Source organism: Pimephales promelas, chromosome 16 (genome assembly GCF_988280905.1).
Source record: "Pimephales promelas chromosome 16, fPimPro1.hap1.1, whole genome shotgun sequence".
In the NCBI taxonomy this organism is placed as follows: Eukaryota; Metazoa; Chordata; class Actinopteri; order Cypriniformes; family Leuciscidae; genus Pimephales; species Pimephales promelas.
In genome coordinates this window covers 18,027,934-18,046,890 of record NC_142784.1, presented here as the reverse complement: position 1 = coordinate 18,046,890, position 18,957 = coordinate 18,027,934, and the positions used below count along the sequence as shown (strand labels likewise).

At 39.7% G+C, this 18,957-nt stretch overlaps 3 protein-coding genes across 3 annotated transcripts; all 3 read left to right on the top strand.

Annotated features, from left to right (window-relative positions):
• Positions 1–5,411: 5,411 nt before the first annotated feature.
• LOC120478905 (olfactory receptor 52E4-like) lies at positions 5,412–6,917 on the top strand. Its single transcript, XM_039671100.2, has one exon. It carries the CDS (start codon positions 5,779–5,781, stop codon positions 6,757–6,759), a length of 981 nt encoding a protein of 326 aa, XP_039527034.2. The 5' UTR covers positions 5,412–5,778; the 3' UTR covers positions 6,760–6,917.
• Positions 6,918–11,319: 4,402 nt separating this feature from the next.
• On the top strand, positions 11,320–12,267 carry LOC120478566 (olfactory receptor 52K1-like). Its single transcript, XM_039670500.2, has one exon. It carries the CDS (start codon positions 11,320–11,322, stop codon positions 12,265–12,267), a length of 948 nt encoding a protein of 315 aa, XP_039526434.2.
• A 5,118-nt stretch (positions 12,268–17,385) lies between these two features.
• On the top strand, positions 17,386–18,387 carry or30bw1 (odorant receptor, family 30, subfamily BW, member 1). Its single transcript, XM_039670501.2, has one exon. The coding sequence runs from the start codon at positions 17,386–17,388 to the stop codon at positions 18,385–18,387; it is 1,002 nt and encodes a 333-aa protein (XP_039526435.2).
• The last annotated feature ends 570 nt before the right edge of the window (positions 18,388–18,957 follow it).

The following is an 18,957-nucleotide window of genomic DNA, read 5'->3' as shown; positions in this document are numbered from 1 at the left end:
AAAAAAAAAAAAAAAAAAAAAAAAAAAAAAAAATTTACATTTGTCAAACTCCTGTACGCAGGGTAAGGTATTATTACTAGGCTACAGCTGTACGCAGTTGTATTGTAATTATGAGTCAACCTATGTGTTGTTATTGTCATGCTACCATGCATCCTCGGGACGGACACCGGGAGTGTCCATCATGTCTGGGTATGGCCCATTTGCTGGAGGACATTGAGAGACCATGTCCCGCCGCAACTGAGTTCTCCCTACAAGAAAGGGTGCAAAGAACAAGACTTTTTGAACAAGCAACTAATGATAGAGGAGCATCAGCATCAATGGCTGAGGCACGATCCCTTAAACGGAGACGGGAAAATTCTCCTGTTGAGGTTAATGATGGGTCTACCTGTTCTGATGGAAGAAGATCGAGGGTTTCAGATCTTCAAGCTGATACTCAGATGCAAATTCTTGCAACCTTGAGGGATTTGGCTGGTAAGATGGATGTTTTTAGGCCCCAGTATATTGGTTTAAACGCACAACAGCATGCAGCTCCATCTGTTGTATCTGAAAATGATATCCCTCCAAATCAGGGAGGAAGAGGTAACATTCCTGACACTATTTCTCTCCATGCTCATGGCTCGCTTTTTGGTAGTGATGATCAGGATATGGGTGAGGAAGATCAAGGAGATGAGTCCAGGTCTTCTACTAATGATAAGGATGGTGCACAACCTGACATTCTTACCCGAATTCTAAGTGCTGCAAGAATTTTAGGCCTGGAAACATCGGCCGAGACATCAACTGCACCAGTGGTGCCAGGAGTGTGGGCTGGGGTTGCCCAATCCCAACCATCTGTTTCAATCCCTGTTACTGAGGATTATTCACAAATGTTAAGCAAAGCTTGGAATAACCCCAAAGCTGCACCCCAGTTCAATGCTGGTTGTAGACGTTTTGCTAATGTACAATATGCTACAGAAACGGGCATGGCAGGTATGCCAGCGGTGGAGCGTGAAATGGCATCTTTAACACCCTTGGGTTTAGACCGGGTGACTGATGACCCAAGATGTCCCCGGAAGGAGTGTGAGAAGACAGATAATTTAGTGTGTCGAACCTACAACTCGGCCACACGTGCAGCCCGATCTGGTAATGCCTTAGCCATAATTCTGGCCTCTTTACGGAAACTTATAAATCCACAGGATCAGGACATCATTGGGCTGGTCGATGCAGCTCTGGTTACGCACGCCCAGCTTACTAGGGACATTGGGGCCTCTATGTCGTCTGCGATACTTTCCCGTAGACAGATTTGGTTGGCACAGACTTCCTTACCGGATACTATCAGGAAAGAACTGACTAACATGCCTGTCACCCCAGGCCGGGTGTTTCATCCAGACTCTCAGTTGACGCTTGACAAAGCAGAACAAGCGCGACGTAGAAGAGATTCAGTGCAACGCACGTTCGGTCCTGCTAGGACAGCTAGACAGTCATATCGAGGCTATCAACACTCTCATCCTCCTGCTTTTAATCGGTCAGGATCATGGGAGTTTAATGGAAGACAAAATACTCATTCTCTGGGGTTTGGTAACAGTCGAAGTGCCAGACAAGCACCCCGACATTCACAAATGTCTCGGTCTCGTACTTCAGGAAGAGATGCACCACAAAAGAAGCAGAACCCCAGGGGCTCAGGCCCCTATGGGGGTACTGCGTAGCAATCCTGGAGGAGCTGCCGGAATCTGCTCCCAGCTATGCCTGGACAGCTGGGAGGAGAAAATATCAGATCGTTGGGTACTCACTGTGATAAAAAACGGATACAGGATCCAGTTCCGGCGACGACCTCCTTCGTTTTCAGGTATCCACTTAACTGTGGTCAAGAATCCAGTCCAGGCAGAAATTTTATCCAAAGAGATAGCGGCCCTTCTGAGGAAGAAGGCAATTACTCAGCTACAACCCAACGAACAGCACACTGGGTTTTATTCGAACTATTTCCTTGTGCCCAAAAAAGATGGAGGTCTCCGACCCATCTTAGACCTAAGGCGTCTGAATGCATACATAAAAGTGTTGCCATTCAAGATGCTGACTACTGCCCAGATCTTGGAGGTCATAGAACCAAGCGAGTGGTTTACAACACTAGACCTCAAAGATGCATATTTCCATGTGCCTATTCATCCAGATCACAGGAAGTTCCTTCGCTTTGCTTTCCAAGGCCAAGCATACCAATTCAACGTCCTTCCCTTTGGCCTGTCTCTCTCTCCCCGGGTATTTACCAGAGTGGTGTCAGCCGCCCTTCATCCTCTTCAGGCTGTAGGCATAAAGATCCTTCCATATTTGGACGACTGGTTGATATGTGCACCAAGCCATCACGAGGTTCTAAGGGATACAGAGGCCGTTATCAACCACATACAAGAACTTGGGTTCCGCATGAATTACGAAAAAAGCAATGTCAAACCACGACAAGAAACCGTATTTGTTGGGTTGGTTTTGAACACCCTAACAATGACAGCATCTCTATCCCCACAGAGGGTAACACAGTTATCCACCCTGGCACAATCTTTTCGCTTAGGCAAGCGAATGGAGTTGGCACAGTTCCAAAAGTTAATGGGGATGATATCGGCAGCAATAAAGGTAGTGCCTCTGGGGCTGCTCCAAGCACGACCATTGCAATGGTGGATCAACAAATTTCAACTCCACCCCAAGTTACACAGGCGAGTGAAGCTGAAAGTCACACGGAAATGTGTTCAGGCTCTGCGTCCATGGACAAGAAGCAACAAGTTGAATCAAGGGGTTCCTCTGGGGAATATACCAGCAAGGAGAATGGTGGTGACAACCGATGCTTCTCTGACAGGTTGGGGGGCTGTCTGGCAAGGCAGAACAGTCAGAGGCTCGTGGGTGTTCCCTTGGACCATGGATCACATCAATGTGCTGGAGCTGAGAGCCATTTATCTATCTTTGAGACGTTTGATTCCATTCCTACAGAACAAGCATGTCCTTGTAAGGACCGACAATATGTCGGCAGTTTATCACATCAATCATCAGGGAGGCACCAGGTCATTGCGCTGTCTCCAAGAAGCCAGGAGACTTCTGTTTTGGGTCTACCCAAGGCTTGCATCCCTCAGGGCAATCTACTTACCCGGAGTAATGAACCGGGCAGCCGATCTCCTTTCTCGATCAGGACCTCTCCCGGGGGAATGGCGATTACACCCGGAGGTGGTGAATCTGATATGGGCCCGTTACGGAAAAGCCCACACCGACCTATTTGCATCAGTCGAGACAACTCACTGCAAGATGTGGTTCTCTCTGAATGGCCAAGGTGGGCCTTTGGGACTGGATGCACTGTCTCACGAGTGGCCGGGAGGTATATTATATGCTTTTCCTCCCCTACCATTGATTCCTCATGTGCTCAAACGAGTGGATCAGGGACATTGCAGGGTCTTACTAATCGCCCCGAAATGGCCAAAGAGACATTGGTTTCCACTTCTCCTACGTCTGGTACAGGGCCATCCATGGAAACTGCCAATGAGATCAGACCTTCTCTCTCAAGTAGAGGGTCAGATCTGGCACCCGAATCCAGACACGTTACAACTCTGGGTGTGGCCCCTACTCAGCCCCTCTCTTGTCAGCTGGAGCAGGCAGTAAAGAAAACCATAAAAAATGCTAAAGCACCTTCCACTTGGAATAACTACTCGAGCAAGTGGCGTGTGTTCTCTAACTGGTGTCAGGACAAGAGCTTGGACCCCATGAATTGTGACCTTGATTCTGTTTTATGTTTTCTTCAGTCACTTTTAGACTCTGGAAGAAAAGTCACCACAGTGAGAGTTTATGTAGCGGCCATTTCTCATTTTCACAGTTTGGTGGAAGGCTTGTCCATTGGTAAACACATGTTGGTTACTCAATTTCTCAAAGGGGCACGTCGCCTCTATCCAGAAAAAAGACTTAGATCACCATCTTGGGATCTTCCCATGGTTCTACAATCACTGACTAGAGCCCCGTTTGAACCATTGGCCCAAGCGGATCTTAAATCGTTAACATGGAAAACAGTTTTCCTTCTTGCTATCTGTTCAGCAAAAAGAGTGGGTGAGATACATTCTCTAACAGTAAGTGAGGACTGTCTAAGGTGGAAAGCAGACTATTCAGGGGTCTCTCTTTGGCCGAACCCTGCTTTTTTACCTAAAGTTCTTAATACTGGCTCGATCAATCAAGTAATTGAACTTGCAGCATTTCAACCTGATCCTGATCTCTCCTGTACAGAGTTGGATCTTACTACCTTATGTCCAGTTCGAGCACTTCGCACATACATTGAGCGCACACAGTCGTTACGACATTCGCACACTCAGCTGTTTCTGTGTTTTGATAAGAAAAATGATGGAAAACCAGCCTCGAAACAGCGTCTATCTCATTGGATAGTAGACATGATTGCTTACGCATACTCCAGTAAGAGTTTACCAGTTCCAGGGAACCTGGTAGCTCATTCTACCAGGAGCCTGGCCACATCATGGGCAGCACTGAAGGGGGTAGCACTAACAGACATATGTGCAGCCGCATCATGGAGTTCACCTTGTACCTTTGCCAGGTATTACAGGGTCAATGTGGCGGACCCACAGACGCTTGGGTCCACAATTCTGCTTTCGGCCGCTAAGCAGGGATGTAAAGAAGGTGAGACTTCCATCCCTCGTGACCTTGATGGCACTAGTCATCCAAGGTAAGACCGTGGTGACGGTCTGAGTGAGGTCGAAATAGATCGTAAGTTATGACTATAACTATGGATCTATGAGACCGAACGATGACCGTCACCATTTCTTGTCACTCGGGATGAACTGAGACGTTCCAGGCAAAGAGGAAGTGTTCGGTTCATCCGGATGTTTTATAGGGAACCAACCACTTGGGGTCAGTCATCTGACATTGTTTACATTAGGTCTCGAGGAGAGCTAGTAGAATGGCGTCATTCAAGGTAAGACCGTGGTGACGGTCATCGTTCGGTCTCATAGATCCATAGTTATAGTCATAACTTACGATTTTATGTTGTGTGTGGACATCAGTCGTCAATGAGGGGCTGTTGGCTTTTACTTTAGTTTTTGTATTTGTTCATTTTACTATTAAAATGTTTAAATGTTCGCCGATTCCCGCCTCCTTCTTCCCACAACAACAAACCCTGTTAACGTTATATTAGTGAATTACTACACACACACACACACACACTAGTATATATATACAGTTTATATATATATATATATATATATATAAACTAGTATATATATATATATATATATATATATATATATTATAATTTTATTTTATTTTATTTTTAAAGTGTGGGTGAAATGGTAAATTTCCAATAAAAATACACACTTGTCCTAACCTATATGCAGGTGGCATTAACAAAAAAATAAAAAATAAATAAAAATTGAAATTATTGAATAATAATAGACAAAAATGTCTATAAGGACACACAAGGGTTAATTATTACATCATTGTGTTGTCTGAAAGCTCTCAAGAGATGAATCAGAACATATATTTGGATGGAGATTGCCAGTGCAGCATGAGAGAATAAGGACAAACCTTTACAGGAGTAATTTTATTCAAAGCAGCTCACAAGCATTCAGACAGTCATTGTCATAGTTTTGCTCTAAAACTTTATGTATACAAATATGTGATTCAAATATTATGCATTGCATGAAGGTATATTTATATATATTTATATTTTTTTTAATTATGGTTGTAGTTAAAATATCTTGTTAAAGGTATGAAATAGCAAAATCTTGAGAATTTACAAAATTGTCGATGTCTAATGTCACCAAATTCTAAGCTACCATGAACTCTGTAAACGCAAGTTTTTCACAGAATATCTCCATTGTTCATCCTGAATACTTTTTCATCATTGGACTTACAGGTATGCCTTATAGTGGTTATTACTATATATTCTTATTTGTAATATATTTTATAACTGTAATTGGCAACTCTATAGTCCTTCTGATTTTAGCTCTTCATCGGAGCCTGCACAGTCCAAAGTACATTAGTGTGTTTAACTTGGCCTTGGCTGATATTGGTGAAACTAATGCACTGATTCCTAACATGATGAAGACTTTTCTACTCGACACACAGAACATCTCCTTCAATGCTTGTTTGGCAAACATGTTTTTTGTTCACTTCTTTAGTACTATGCAGAGTCATACTCTTGTAGTCCTGGCATATGATCGCTTCATTGCAATTTGCTTGCCATTAAGATATCATGCAATTGTTAACAATACCAGTATGGTTTTGGTTTTCTCAGCAATTTGGGCATTTAATTCTTCTGTGGTGGCCTTGATGGCGTCTTCGATCACCCGGCTTTCTTTCTGTCAATCTAATGTGATTCAGAGTTACTTTTGTGATCATGGACCAATGTATAGGTTGGCATGTAATGACTATAGCATTAATAGAATTATGGCATTTCTCATCACAGTTTTATACCTTGTAGTACCATTAATTATTATAGTCCTGTCATATCTGGGCATTTTTCTTGCTTTAAGCAAAATTACAACTTGGCAAGGACGTTTAAAAGCTCTGAAGACCTGTGTCTCTCATTTGTTGTTAGTAGGGGTTTATTTCCTCCCCATGTGCTCCTCATACATTGCAGCATGGTTGGTTTCTCTTACACCCAATGCAAGGATCATCAGTACGTCTCTGGCATATGTTGTTCCACCGATGTTAAATCCCATAATTTATGTATTAAATACATCTGAAATCAAAGACATAATCTTGAAAGTGGTTAAAAACAGATCGGAACCAATTAGAGGGAACATTTCAAAATGACCGAAATGCCTGTTTATTTATTTAAAATGTCTGTTTGTTTTTGATTGTTTTTAAAAATGGAAAAAAGAAAAATCTTTAAGAATAACTGCATGCTGAAACCTCACAGAACAATACATTTCCAGAAATGCATACTTTGAAAAAATAACTTTTGAAAGAGGAACCGAGATAAGTAATATTTTCTTTGTATTCCATTATGAACTAAAATTCTGAAAGAAATATTTGTATATATGTATAAAATACATGTAACAGTAATGCTATCTAATATACTTATTAATCTAATTATTTATTGATCAGCTTGTGTTGCTAATCAAAAGACAAATCCAACAGAATAAATATTTGATGTTTTGTGAACTATCTTTATATGTTGAGACATTTCTGTTACTTTAAACACATATTTCACTGTTATCTATAAATGTATTTTGATAGATTTTCTGCAAAATCAACTGATGAGACGTGACTAAATGAAATAATATATCACAATATCCATTTTTGAATTTGTAATAGAGTGGTCCATTTCAACATGAGCATGTTGGTCTGAGATCTGCTGATGAGGCTCTTATTGCTGTTCTCATTTGGTGTTTTTTCTGTTTTTGTTTTGTTTTTCTGTACAGTAGTAAACCCAGATAGACACAAAAATACATGTGCATGTTTTAGTTTGTGTTACCCTTTTTAGAAGGCAATCAACATTATATTAGATTATATTATAAAAACAATGAAAATGTAACTGTTTCATCCAATGATATATTGTTATTATTGTTCATGTATACTTGTTTAATTTGCTTTACTTCTAGTTTACAAAGGTGTGGATGTGGTTGTTTGCCCTGTGTCTGTGTTTTTGCCTGCTGTGAGTATCTCTAGGGTTGTTTGACTTCATACAGGACTGCACAGATTAATCGGCTGCTTACTTGAAGCAATGTATGCCGGTTAGAAATTGTGTCCGACTTGAGACAGCGCCTACGCACATGTCAAAGTATAGATTGGCCAAATACACTCACTGCATGGCAACAATCATGTGTCTTTCATGTTTATTCAAACACCTTCAGTTCCACTAATGTTCACAAATCTGTTTTTTACAACAGTAAAAACTATTTTTTTCTGTTGTAGTTGCGATGTTATATTGTGTCATGTTTGTCAAAATAAAACTGATTAAAAAACATAAAGTACATAAAGTATTAAATGGAAACGTATCTGAAACATCTACGTATTTGACAAATATTGCATTTATTTCACTTCAGCTGTAGTAAAGTACAGGGACGGCTGGCAAATAGAGGGCACTAGGGTCATCAACATCAATACTTTTATTGCCATACAACTCAGTGCAAGTTGTATAGGGATTTGCTTCAGTGTGCTCATAACAGGACACTACAAGATACAACCAAGACACTGTAGAGCAAATATAAACACAAACAATATCCCACAGGGCATGACACTTGACGCATACAAATCAAATTAAAAGGAACACACCGCTCACCACGTACCTGGAAGACAGTCCAGGACGCTATGGCTGATGTCAAGTGACAATTTGGATAGGAATGCAGAGCGCAAATATGCAACTTTACAATAAATAGATAAAATAACACTAGTATGGTTGCCATAAAATATATAAAAAGGTATAATAAAAAACTATAAAGAAATGTGCAAGTTATGAAGACTCGTTTAGAGAACTTTTTTTTCCATTAGGGACTGGTCCAGGGGTTGAGAGCTGTTTAGAGATTTAATGGCTCTGCAGTATGTGCTATTGAGGAAGCGGTTTTTGTCCTTTTCTTATCCTTCTTCATGATGGGGAATATGGAGAAAAGAGAGTTGGCAGGGTGAGTATCATCGTGAAGGATCTCAAGGAAGGATCGGAAGTCAACCACTAGCTCCTTAGTTTTGGAGACATTTAACTCTAAATTGTGGTTGGAACACTATTCAGTCAATGAGAGGACCTCTTTCCCATAGCCCCACTATAGTGCTGTATCATCTGCAAATTTAAACATTTTAACAGAATTGGTGTGTAAAACTCAAGCCTGTCTTATGCTTCTGCGTCGAATCGACGGCGTACCCCCGCAGACCCCTATCCGTCGACGCGAACCCCTCTCCGACCCCTCCGCCGTAGCTCGACGTGCACCTCCAAAAATTAACTATGCGTCGAGGCGACGCAGACAGCAAGGGCTTTGATTGGTCAGATTATACATAATTTCAGGAGTGTAGCTTTTCCGATTTCCCCCTCCCGCTATTAGCGCTATTTTTAACATTTGCACCCTCGTTCTGATAATTATAATACTCTTATAAAGAAAGTAAATAAAGAATTAATCTAAAAATAAACTGTTTTTTATTTCATTGTTAATATATATGTCTATATTCTTTTCTTTCTTTTTTGCTCGCAATAAACTTCAATCAATCAATAAATTAACGTTTGTTTTGAAACACAGTTTGTTGTTTATTTTCAATACAATGTTCACGGTTACATAATTGATAATTGACCTTATTCAGAGCAGCGCCATGACAGGTATGAAAGTGAGGCTGTGAGGGATAGACTTACCGTGTTTCCAATGGCATCCGCTGTAAAAAGCTGAATAAAGCGGCTAGATTACTTACAATTTTCCACAGCTTACATTGTCGGGAGTTTTTTTGTCAACTGACATTTCTTGGAAAGATATTTTTCCAGTGTTTCATAAGCAGAACAATCCGAAAACACATTAAATAACAGTACAGCCCATTGAAGAGATGCAAGTCTATCCCTCACAGCCTCGCTTTCATTCTCATTAAAAATCAAAGATGGCGCTGCCGTGAATAAGGCGTACTAACCAAGTCTGCCACGCGACACATTATCCTGCATAGCACAGTTCCATGTGGAGACTGAAAAAATCCTTCAAGTCATTTCGAACAGGTATCGTTATGGCAGCTCGGGTGGAACCTTTATTTTACTGTCTATGGGTGGAACGGGCCCTGGACATCCGTGTTGATTATGTGGGGATAAACTTTGTCACTTGAGGAGGCACATGAGCAACACTGCTAACAAACGTCACGTAAAGACTCACCGCTCCTCGTTGTTTTCCTCGCTATATTTGTGGCCAAAGGGTATAGCTCTCCACATCAAATTTACCTCTCCAGTCGAAGTCTCGTAAACTGGCTCCTCGTTTAGTCACACCATTTCGTATTGTTAAGGTCATCAGTACAGTCGTTGTTAAGATCTCTTCCTTCTAATCTTCATTATGTCCACCCCGTTTTTCACGTCTCCTGCATAAAACCAACCATTCGTGCACCCTCACGTCCATCCATTGTGTTATGTCTAAGTCCTGGTAATCATGAAGACAAGAAACTTCTTACTTCATCAAGGTTTATTCAAACCCACAAGCAAGGCAACAGTGCCACACGGTCACATAATTAGACAGCAGGTGCAACAACCTCCATTCTTACTCTACACCTTTTATAGGTAACATCATGGGAACTACAGCGCCATCTCCTGTCAAGTACAAACACTACACATCGCTCCCATTCGTGTTTAGGGGTCTCCGGTTTACAAGGTCCTGCTTCTTTTAGCCCTGTTTTTTTTCTCTTTGCCAGATTATTTCAAGAGTAATGCTTATGAGACCTCTGAGCACTTAACTCTCATTCCTGTCTTGTCCTGTCCTGTGCTCTTTTTGGAGACTGGTCAACCTCTCAGTATTTGCTACTAAGCTCTGCTTGGTACAGAGTACCTGTCCAGCACCTGCCCATCTTCGACCGATGAAGCACCTCAACCAGACTGATCTCATGAAGTAGCGTGTGTATGACACGCCAATTCGTATTTCCATTTTTGGCGTGCCATCAAGACGCATAATCGCTTTTCAGCGCGTTTATGAACGCCGTTGACTTAACGTTATTACTATATATATCAATATATGACTTACCTCAACCCCATCCCTAAACCTAACCGTCACTGGGGTTAATAGCATTTATGACTGTTCCCTTGCCATCCTAGCTCTTACTGTAGACTGTCAACAGTTGTGGTTACTCAATATATCATGCCATTTAAAGGATTATGGGGTTTTATTTCAAACTACAGCAAGACTCAAGCATGTTAGTGTTGTCAAAGAAAGCAACTGTTTCCATGAAAACCCATGCAGCAATGAGACTGGAGAAACTCCAAACAACACGTGATCCTGAGAGGAGGTGCCTTTGGTTTTGGAGAGTGATGATAAACCGTGTCTTTCTCGTTGTCAGATGTATGGACAGAGAGAAAGACAATTTAATTTGTCATACCTATGGCATACCTCTGGCATATGCACACAACAGATTATTTTTTTGTTTGTAATACAATTGGTGATTCAGTAAAACTTCTTCAGTTTGGTCAATCAAACTCAAATTAATGCAAATTGAGTAGACTGTGCTATTGACATCTAAATAGTTTCCACAGAGGTATGTACTGTATGTGAACTATCATTTTATCAACATAATTTGTACTTTATAAAGTCAGTAATTGTTAAAAATGTTTCTATGTTGCTTTATTTTCCCTTGACATTAAAATGCTTTTGTAAATGGCAATGCTTTTTAAAATGTTTGTTGTATGAGGTAATTGTGAAGCCGTATAGAGTCATGATCTACACCAATGTCACCGTCTTTACTGAATTCTACCTGCTGGGATTTCCAGGACTCCATCCACAATATTATGGAGCTGTGGGAACCCTTTTGTTATTTGTCTACTTGACACTGGCAGGTGGAAATATCTTTATTATTTCTTTTATTTCTTATGAGAGAAGCCTTCAGAAACCCACCTATTTAATCTTCTGTAATCTTGCTCTGTGTGATCTTGCTTTTGGAACTGTCACGCTGCCTAAAGCCATTGCAAAATACTTTTTTAATAGCAGTGAGATATCATTTTATAGTTGCTTAGTGCAGATGTTTTTTGTTCACTACTTAGGGAGTATCACCTCTTTCCTGATGCTATTAATGGCCATTGATCGGTTTGTTGCAGTGTGTAACCCATTGAGATACTGTGTCCTTATTACAAACAAAACTATTGTTATGGCATGTGCTGTGATTTGGGCAATCTGTATATCATGGATGTCAATCATTGTTTTGAATGCCTTCAATGAACCCTACTGCTCTTCTAATGTAATAACCCAGAATCACTGTGACCAAAATTCAATTATCAATCTGTCTTGTGGAGATGTAAGGCAGAAAAAGTTTGTTTCATTTTCATGTGCTATGTTTGTTCTTTTGGGCCCTTTAATTTTCATTATATTTTCTTTTATGGCCATCATCACATGTGTTTTCAAAATCTCAGACATTCAGGCCCGATATAAAACCTTCTCAACTTGCACTCCTCAGCTTCTTATCATTTGCCTGTACTATGTTCCCAGATGTGTTGTTTATGTGCATGATGTGATAAATGTGAACATCTCACCTGGCATCCGGGTTATGTTAGTAATGTGGTACAGTCTGCTCCCACCTGTTGTCAATCCCATGATATACTGCTTCAGAACCAAGGATATCAAAGATGCATTAAAGAAAAAAATTAGAGATATGAAAGTGAGCATATGAACAGGACAGCATATGAATACACATTTGTAACAAGAAAAAAAAAATGAAATTGCTTTATTACAGTAGTAATACTGATTTTCTTTTTGGCTGTGCTAGCCCTTTCAATCTGAATCATTAACATATTTGTGAAATTATTTTATTCAATAAAATATGCTAAATGTAATTAATTTTCCTGATAAGTATATTTTATTGCCCTCTAAATGAACATCAAAACACATCAAACTATTTTATTTTTTGCATATAAGGTTTAGCAAATGTTCATTTAATAGACTGTACTGTTCACCTGTTCTAAGATATTCCAAACCATTTAGAATTGAATTGTAGCTATGGTTTGGTTATAATTTATAAACATTCAAAATGTGAATTTTCCTTTCTAAAAATAGTACAACATTACATGAAATAACAGAAATGTTATCTTAAATGTTAATAGTCCACATGGCTCAAGCCATTATCTGGTATTATACAGTACAATTTAGTAAAATATTAATTTCACTAAACTCATATTTATTCTGATTCAAACAATGCAGAAATTGCTAAAATTTGACAGTTCCTCTGTCTTTGTTCATTAACTCTTATTTTGACATTGTGTTTAGTTCCTGTTTTTTTTTTTGTGGTTACCATAGTTATTCATTACTTAATTGATTAGTGTCTGACCTGTTACTCATCATCCTGTTGATTTATACTAGATTTATTTCTACCTCTGTCTTCTTTTCTTTGTCTTATTTTAACTTTTCATGCTGGCGTTTCTCGCTAATGTTCCTTGAGTTTATTAAATGTGATTTCATCATTATTCTGTGTGTCAAGCCTTGTGAATCTGGATTATCATCATCTCTAGCCAGCACATGACAATGAGATGGAGGTGAAACAGTGGTGTAGTCTAGTATTTTGTAATGAGTATACTGTGATATACCAGCACCCCCCGGAAGTACGGCGAGAATCAGTAGTGTGTCAAACTACGCAAGCGGATTAAGCAACACAGACAGAGAAAGTTATTTCAAAAAGATAACAAGTAAATGATGTTGAAATGCACTGTGAATGTAGACGAGAGCATTTTTTTTTTATTATGTCCTCGCTCCAATCAACACGTTTAATCGCATTCAGCCGGTTCTTCTGAAACGGCCATGATCCTGTCGGAATCCTAAAAAACCTTGGTGGAATCAAGGGGGTAATCCATGGACCGGAAGTTGAAGCCTCGCGGGAGCTGACATTTTGTAGCAGAACTTCACTTGCGTTAGCATTCCCATTGACTCCCATTCATTTTGGCGTCATTTTGACAGCGAATAACTTTACATATGAGGCGTTTGAAGACCCCATTTGTCCTTTATTTATTTCTAAAGAAACACGACAATGTATAAAAGGCTCCATTACCTTGTAGCTTATGTTATGGCCCCGTAGAAGCAGTTTTAATGAAAGTAGGCTAACGATTGAGTCATACCCACGCGACTCTCTGTCGCACAGTAGAGAGATTACCGACCGTATGGACAGGAGGAGAAGCTTGCGCGCAATCGGGGAAACGTGGAGGCAAAATGACAAAATAATTAATCAGAATACCTTGCAAAAGTGTCTCCTGCTCCTCACTCATGGACAGCTCGTACTCACACTCTCCGTCTCTGCATGTTTCGGAAGGGAATTATTCAGATTTCCCATGCCACAGCCACTAGAAGACAGACGGTTTGCTCTTGTCACATCTACGTCGTCAAGCTCTGTTTGAGTCTGCGCGTCAGGGTCGGAAGTGCTAAAAAATGGTCAAAAACGGGCTTCAATCGTCTCAATGGAGTTCCAATGAGATGGCTCTGTCCATTTCTTTTACTGTCTAGGTGGAATATCGATTATTGCAACTGTGAACGCAACCAGACATTTTGATGCTGGGAAACCGCTTTGATAAACTTTCAGAGTTGTTAACACGATAGAGCCAGTGGGAAACAACACCACTTCCGTTTCCAAAATGTGCGCACAACTATTTGATCATGTGGGCTGTAAAAGGGTGTGCATAAGCAGAATAACCCAATAACATGCAAGCACATGTTCAGCATTCACTCTTCTTCTTCACTCTTTTACTTCAGCATGTATCTCTTAGCTAAGGCGTTTGAGTGCCACCTAGTGGATTATCAACGTAAGGATGCCTATCACAGACACTTTTATGGCTACAAAGGCCCTATCGAGATTTGATTCAGTGTATCATCACTTTTGATTTATTCATTCAAAATGGACAAATTGCGTGACGTTCCACTCAGTAGGCTTTACATTTGTTGCTGGATTCCCCGATTCGATCCGTGTGGCAGCGCAAACACAGACGTCACGGCGGGCGGGGTGAATTTATGAATGAAAGTTCTTTCACAAAACGATGTTGTTACGAATCCTCACGCTTTTTAAAGTGGGTATACGGAAAACTTTGCCATTTTCTAGTGGGTACATATACGCCGTATACCTGCGTATCATGTAAACTACACCTAAGTTGAAGAGTGAGAGAAATGGCAAATCCTTCTCCACCGAACTTTCCCTGGCAGACAGTGAGAATGAAAAAAATAAAATAAATGTCCACAACACTGCTTTAAACTCCCATATTTAATTTAACGGCAATGTTTGGGTCAAAATGTTGTCTATATATTAAATATAGGAGTTTAAAGTGTTGCGGACATAGCCTACTTGTTTTTCAGTGGGTAGACGCCCTATCGACACGTCACCTGCTTCGCTCAGTATCTGTTTGGCAGGTGCAATGAGTTGTCAGCACATTTAATTAATCACATCTAACTGAATATCGAACTGATTTTCACACTTTTTTTTTGCTGCATAGGTCAGCTATCATACAGGACACAGGATATTTTAGTCACAAAATACAAGCAATAGAACGGAAATGTTAAATCTTAAATCTTACTTGTGAAAAGTAATTCCCAACTGATAGTCAAATCAAGTCACAATTATTTATATAGTGCTTTTTTTTACAATAGGCCTACAGATTGTATCAAAGCAGCTTCACAGTGATAACATGAAAATAATACAACACAGATCATTAATATTGTTGAATATTAAATGTCCCCAACTAAGCAAGCCAAAACCCAAGGCAACAGTGGCAAGGAACCAAAACTCCATCAGGTCACTAAATGGAGAAAAAAAACCTTGGGAGAACACAGGCTCAGTTGGGGACCAGTTCTCCTCTGGCCAATGAAGGAACAAGGATTACAAAACAAATTGGATCGAAACTATAAGAGAATTTTCCATTTCCATCTGTTTGTAAGTCGAAGTAATCACGCTGGTTTGGAGACGAGATGTTGAGGCCAGTGCTTAAGGATGGGTCGGGATGGGTCCAGGCACAAGTCCACCATAGAGGGTCCCTCGGGATTAAGAGCTCACTCAATTACTGCGGAGCTAAACCATTTAGTGCTTTATAAGTAATCAGCAATATTTTAAAATGTATACGATGTTATAGGCAGCCAAAGCAGGGTTGACAGAACCGCGCTAATATGGTCATACTTCCTGGTTCTGGTGAGAACTCGAGCTGCTGTGTTTTGGACTAGCTGAAGTTTGTTCATTAAGCGTGCAGGGCAACCACCCAGTGCCTTGATGTCATGAACGCATGAACGAATTGTTCGGCATTTGTCAATGAGAGCATATGACGTAATTTAGATATACTTTTAAGATGGAAAAATGCGGTTATACAGATACTAGACATATGACTTTCAAATGAGAGATTGGTATCAAAGAGCACACCCAGGTTCCTTACCGACGATGAAGACTTAACAGAGCAGCCATCAAGTGTTAGACAGTATTCTGTTACGTGTGGAAGTTTTTTGTCCAATAATTAGAATCTCTGTTTTTTCAGAATTTAGTAGTAGGAAATTACGAGTCCAATTTTTTATATCAGCTATGCATTCCGTTGATTTGAGCAGGAATATGCTGCACAGTGCTCTGGCATCTACTGCTACTATGCAACGCAATAGGAGTATGACCATTTTATGATGGTGGCTGCATTCTTGCGCCCAGTGGCCAATAACTACATGATGTCTATGCTACCATCAGGTTGTCGCTTTAGAGCTCCTTTGGTCAAAAAGAAAGCTTACAGGAACTCTTTTATTCCTATTGCTATATTTTCAACGCATTCTCACCCCAAGGCGTCACCTTTGACCATGCTTCAATATTTGACGTTTTAGGCGCCCTTTAGCGTCACTTACATGACGCGATCCTACGGCGTCATCTAACTGACGCTAAAGGAAAGCGTCTGTTAAAGGACGCGGTTAGGTTTAGGTGTGGGGTGGGGGTAGAGTACACGCGATCCTAGGGCGTCATCTAACTGACGCTAAAGGGCGCCTAAAGCGTCAGATATTGAAGCATGTCCAAATGCTTCCCAAGGCGTCAGTTAGGTGACGCCTTGGGAGTGAGAATGGGCTGATATTTTAAACAAGATCAAAAAGTTTTATTAGTATATTGGGCTTGAGCCTTTATTTATTTGCATAGTGAAAGGCAGGCCTACTTTTGTCTTCCTTGTATCTATTGTATTTTGAGATGTGTGTGTGTGTGATTGTACTGTGTATATGTGAGCCTTTTTAACCAAAAACAAATTTTTATCACTGGTTGATATAGATCATTAAGTTTTTTGAATTTGATAATGTTGACAGTGAATACTTATATAAATAAATACATTACATCTAGGTTTATGTGCAACAAAACTGCTCATTCCACCCCCTACTGTATATTATAAAATCTATGTTCTGTTGGGGGAGAGGGTTGTTAAGTTTATGGGGAAGGGGGGGTATATCAAGTGTGAGCATTTAAAAGCCAAAGCAAACTTGTAATCATAACATAACTGAGGACACTCTGACCTGTGCTGTAAGTATGTCTAGAAAAAGATCATGAGCCTGTTTTGTCTTAATCTATTTGTAAATATTGTGTTTGTAAATTCTGCACTATAAAAAAATATGATCTAAGCTAAAAGTATTAATGTCTATGCTAAAATCATAGAGCAATGTTCAATTTTTTTTATCTTTCTATAGGCATGTTCATTGCCATTATGTGTGTGTTTGGATAGCAAACATGCTGCAGTTAGTTGTCACTTTCATGCTCCTCAGCGAGTTTGAGTACATAAAGAGTTTTACGATGCTATTTTACTTTTTATTTTGCCAGATGGGGTCGAGCAGCAATGATGGAACCTACAAAAATACAAACGGCACAACAATGATTACTGAGTTTGTTCTACGAGGTTTTCCTGGCCTCCCTCCCGAGTATTACGGATGTGTAGGAGCTTTGTTTTTCGTCTTATACCTCCTTCTTGCTACGGGGAATATTTTCGTGATTGTCTTTGTGATGTGTGAGAAAAGCATTCAGAAACCAACATACCTAATATTCTGTAACCTCGCAATGGCAGATCTTGCACTTGGAACGACCACCTACCCAAGAATCATTGCAATGTACTGGATGTTAGACAAAATCATATCATTTAACACCTGCTTGACGCAGATGTATTTTGTCCATTTTCTTGGGGCTACAAATTCATTTCTCATGGCACTGATGGCTCTTGATCGATTCATAGCTATTTGCAATCCTCTCAGATATCATACCCTGATTAAAAATTCAACTATTGCCATTATGTGTGCATGTGTTTGGATAGCAAACATGCTGCAGTTAGTTGGAGTCACTTTCCTGCTCCTCAGTGTGAATTTCTGTGGGTCAAATGTCATAGCCCATTGCTACTGTGATCACGTGTCTTTAAGCAAACTGGGATGTGGAGATTTAACTACCATGAAAGTCACATCTGTAGTCGTTGCCATGGTTGTTCTGTGGGGTCCTTTAAGTTTTATCTTATTTTCTTACATCTCTATCATCATCACTGTGTTGAGAATGTCAAATTCAGAAGGACGTTATAAAGCCTTTTCCACGTGCACTCCACAGTTACTGATCATATGTTTGTATTATCTACCCAGAACCTTTGTGTATATGACACATTTTGCTGGCTATGAATTTAGTGTTGACATCCGCATTGTGGTCTCCTTGATGTATAGTCTCATACCTGCTGTTATTAACCCGTTTATATATTGCTTCAAGACTAAAGAGATCAAAGAGGCAATAATTAGAAAAATGAAGATAAAACAGGTTGGAGTCAAAGGAAAGTTAAATCTTAAATCTTAAAAAAAAAATCTGGTCCAGAAATAATTATTCCGATACAGTGACAATGAAACTGAAACACTGGCCAATATAGTGTTGGAGGTTTCACCACCATATGCATGACGGGGTGGCCAATCTTATAAAATATAAATACAAATACTATATTTAATTTCACAGATACTCTTTTTTCACCTTTTTAATAAGATATTTGTATCAATGTAAAGCACATTGGTTAAGTTTCAGTTGTTTTAAACTGTGCTATACAAAATATATTTGAGACATTGAAATTTATGTTAAATGTACAATAGTTTTTATTAAAATTTTAAACTCTGTGATTGCACATGCCTATCTTTGTTTGATCCCTCAATTTGTCTCTATGTTTGTGCTTTTAAAAACTTATGAGAATTAAGCCTTGAATTATGGGTTTTGTATAGCTTTGTATAGTAAAAAATCTGTCCCTGTACACACAAAGATCCCACATGCACACACTCTGCAACAAGACTAACAATCTATTGTTATTTATTGCTATTATTGTAACGATACAAAATTATAATACCATAAATGTTTGGTAATGGAAATAAAGACTTTGCTTTC

Bases quoted from the DNA above. Each gene is read 5' to 3' on its own strand.
- LOC120478905 (XM_039671100.2), top strand. From the start codon at position 5,779: ATGAACTCTGTAAACGCAAGTTTTTCACAGAATATCTCCATTGTTCAT.
- LOC120478566 (XM_039670500.2), top strand. From the start codon at position 11,320: ATGATCTACACCAATGTCACCGTCTTTACTGAATTCTACCTGCTGGGA.
- or30bw1 (XM_039670501.2), top strand. From the start codon at position 17,386: ATGGGGTCGAGCAGCAATGATGGAACCTACAAAAATACAAACGGCACA.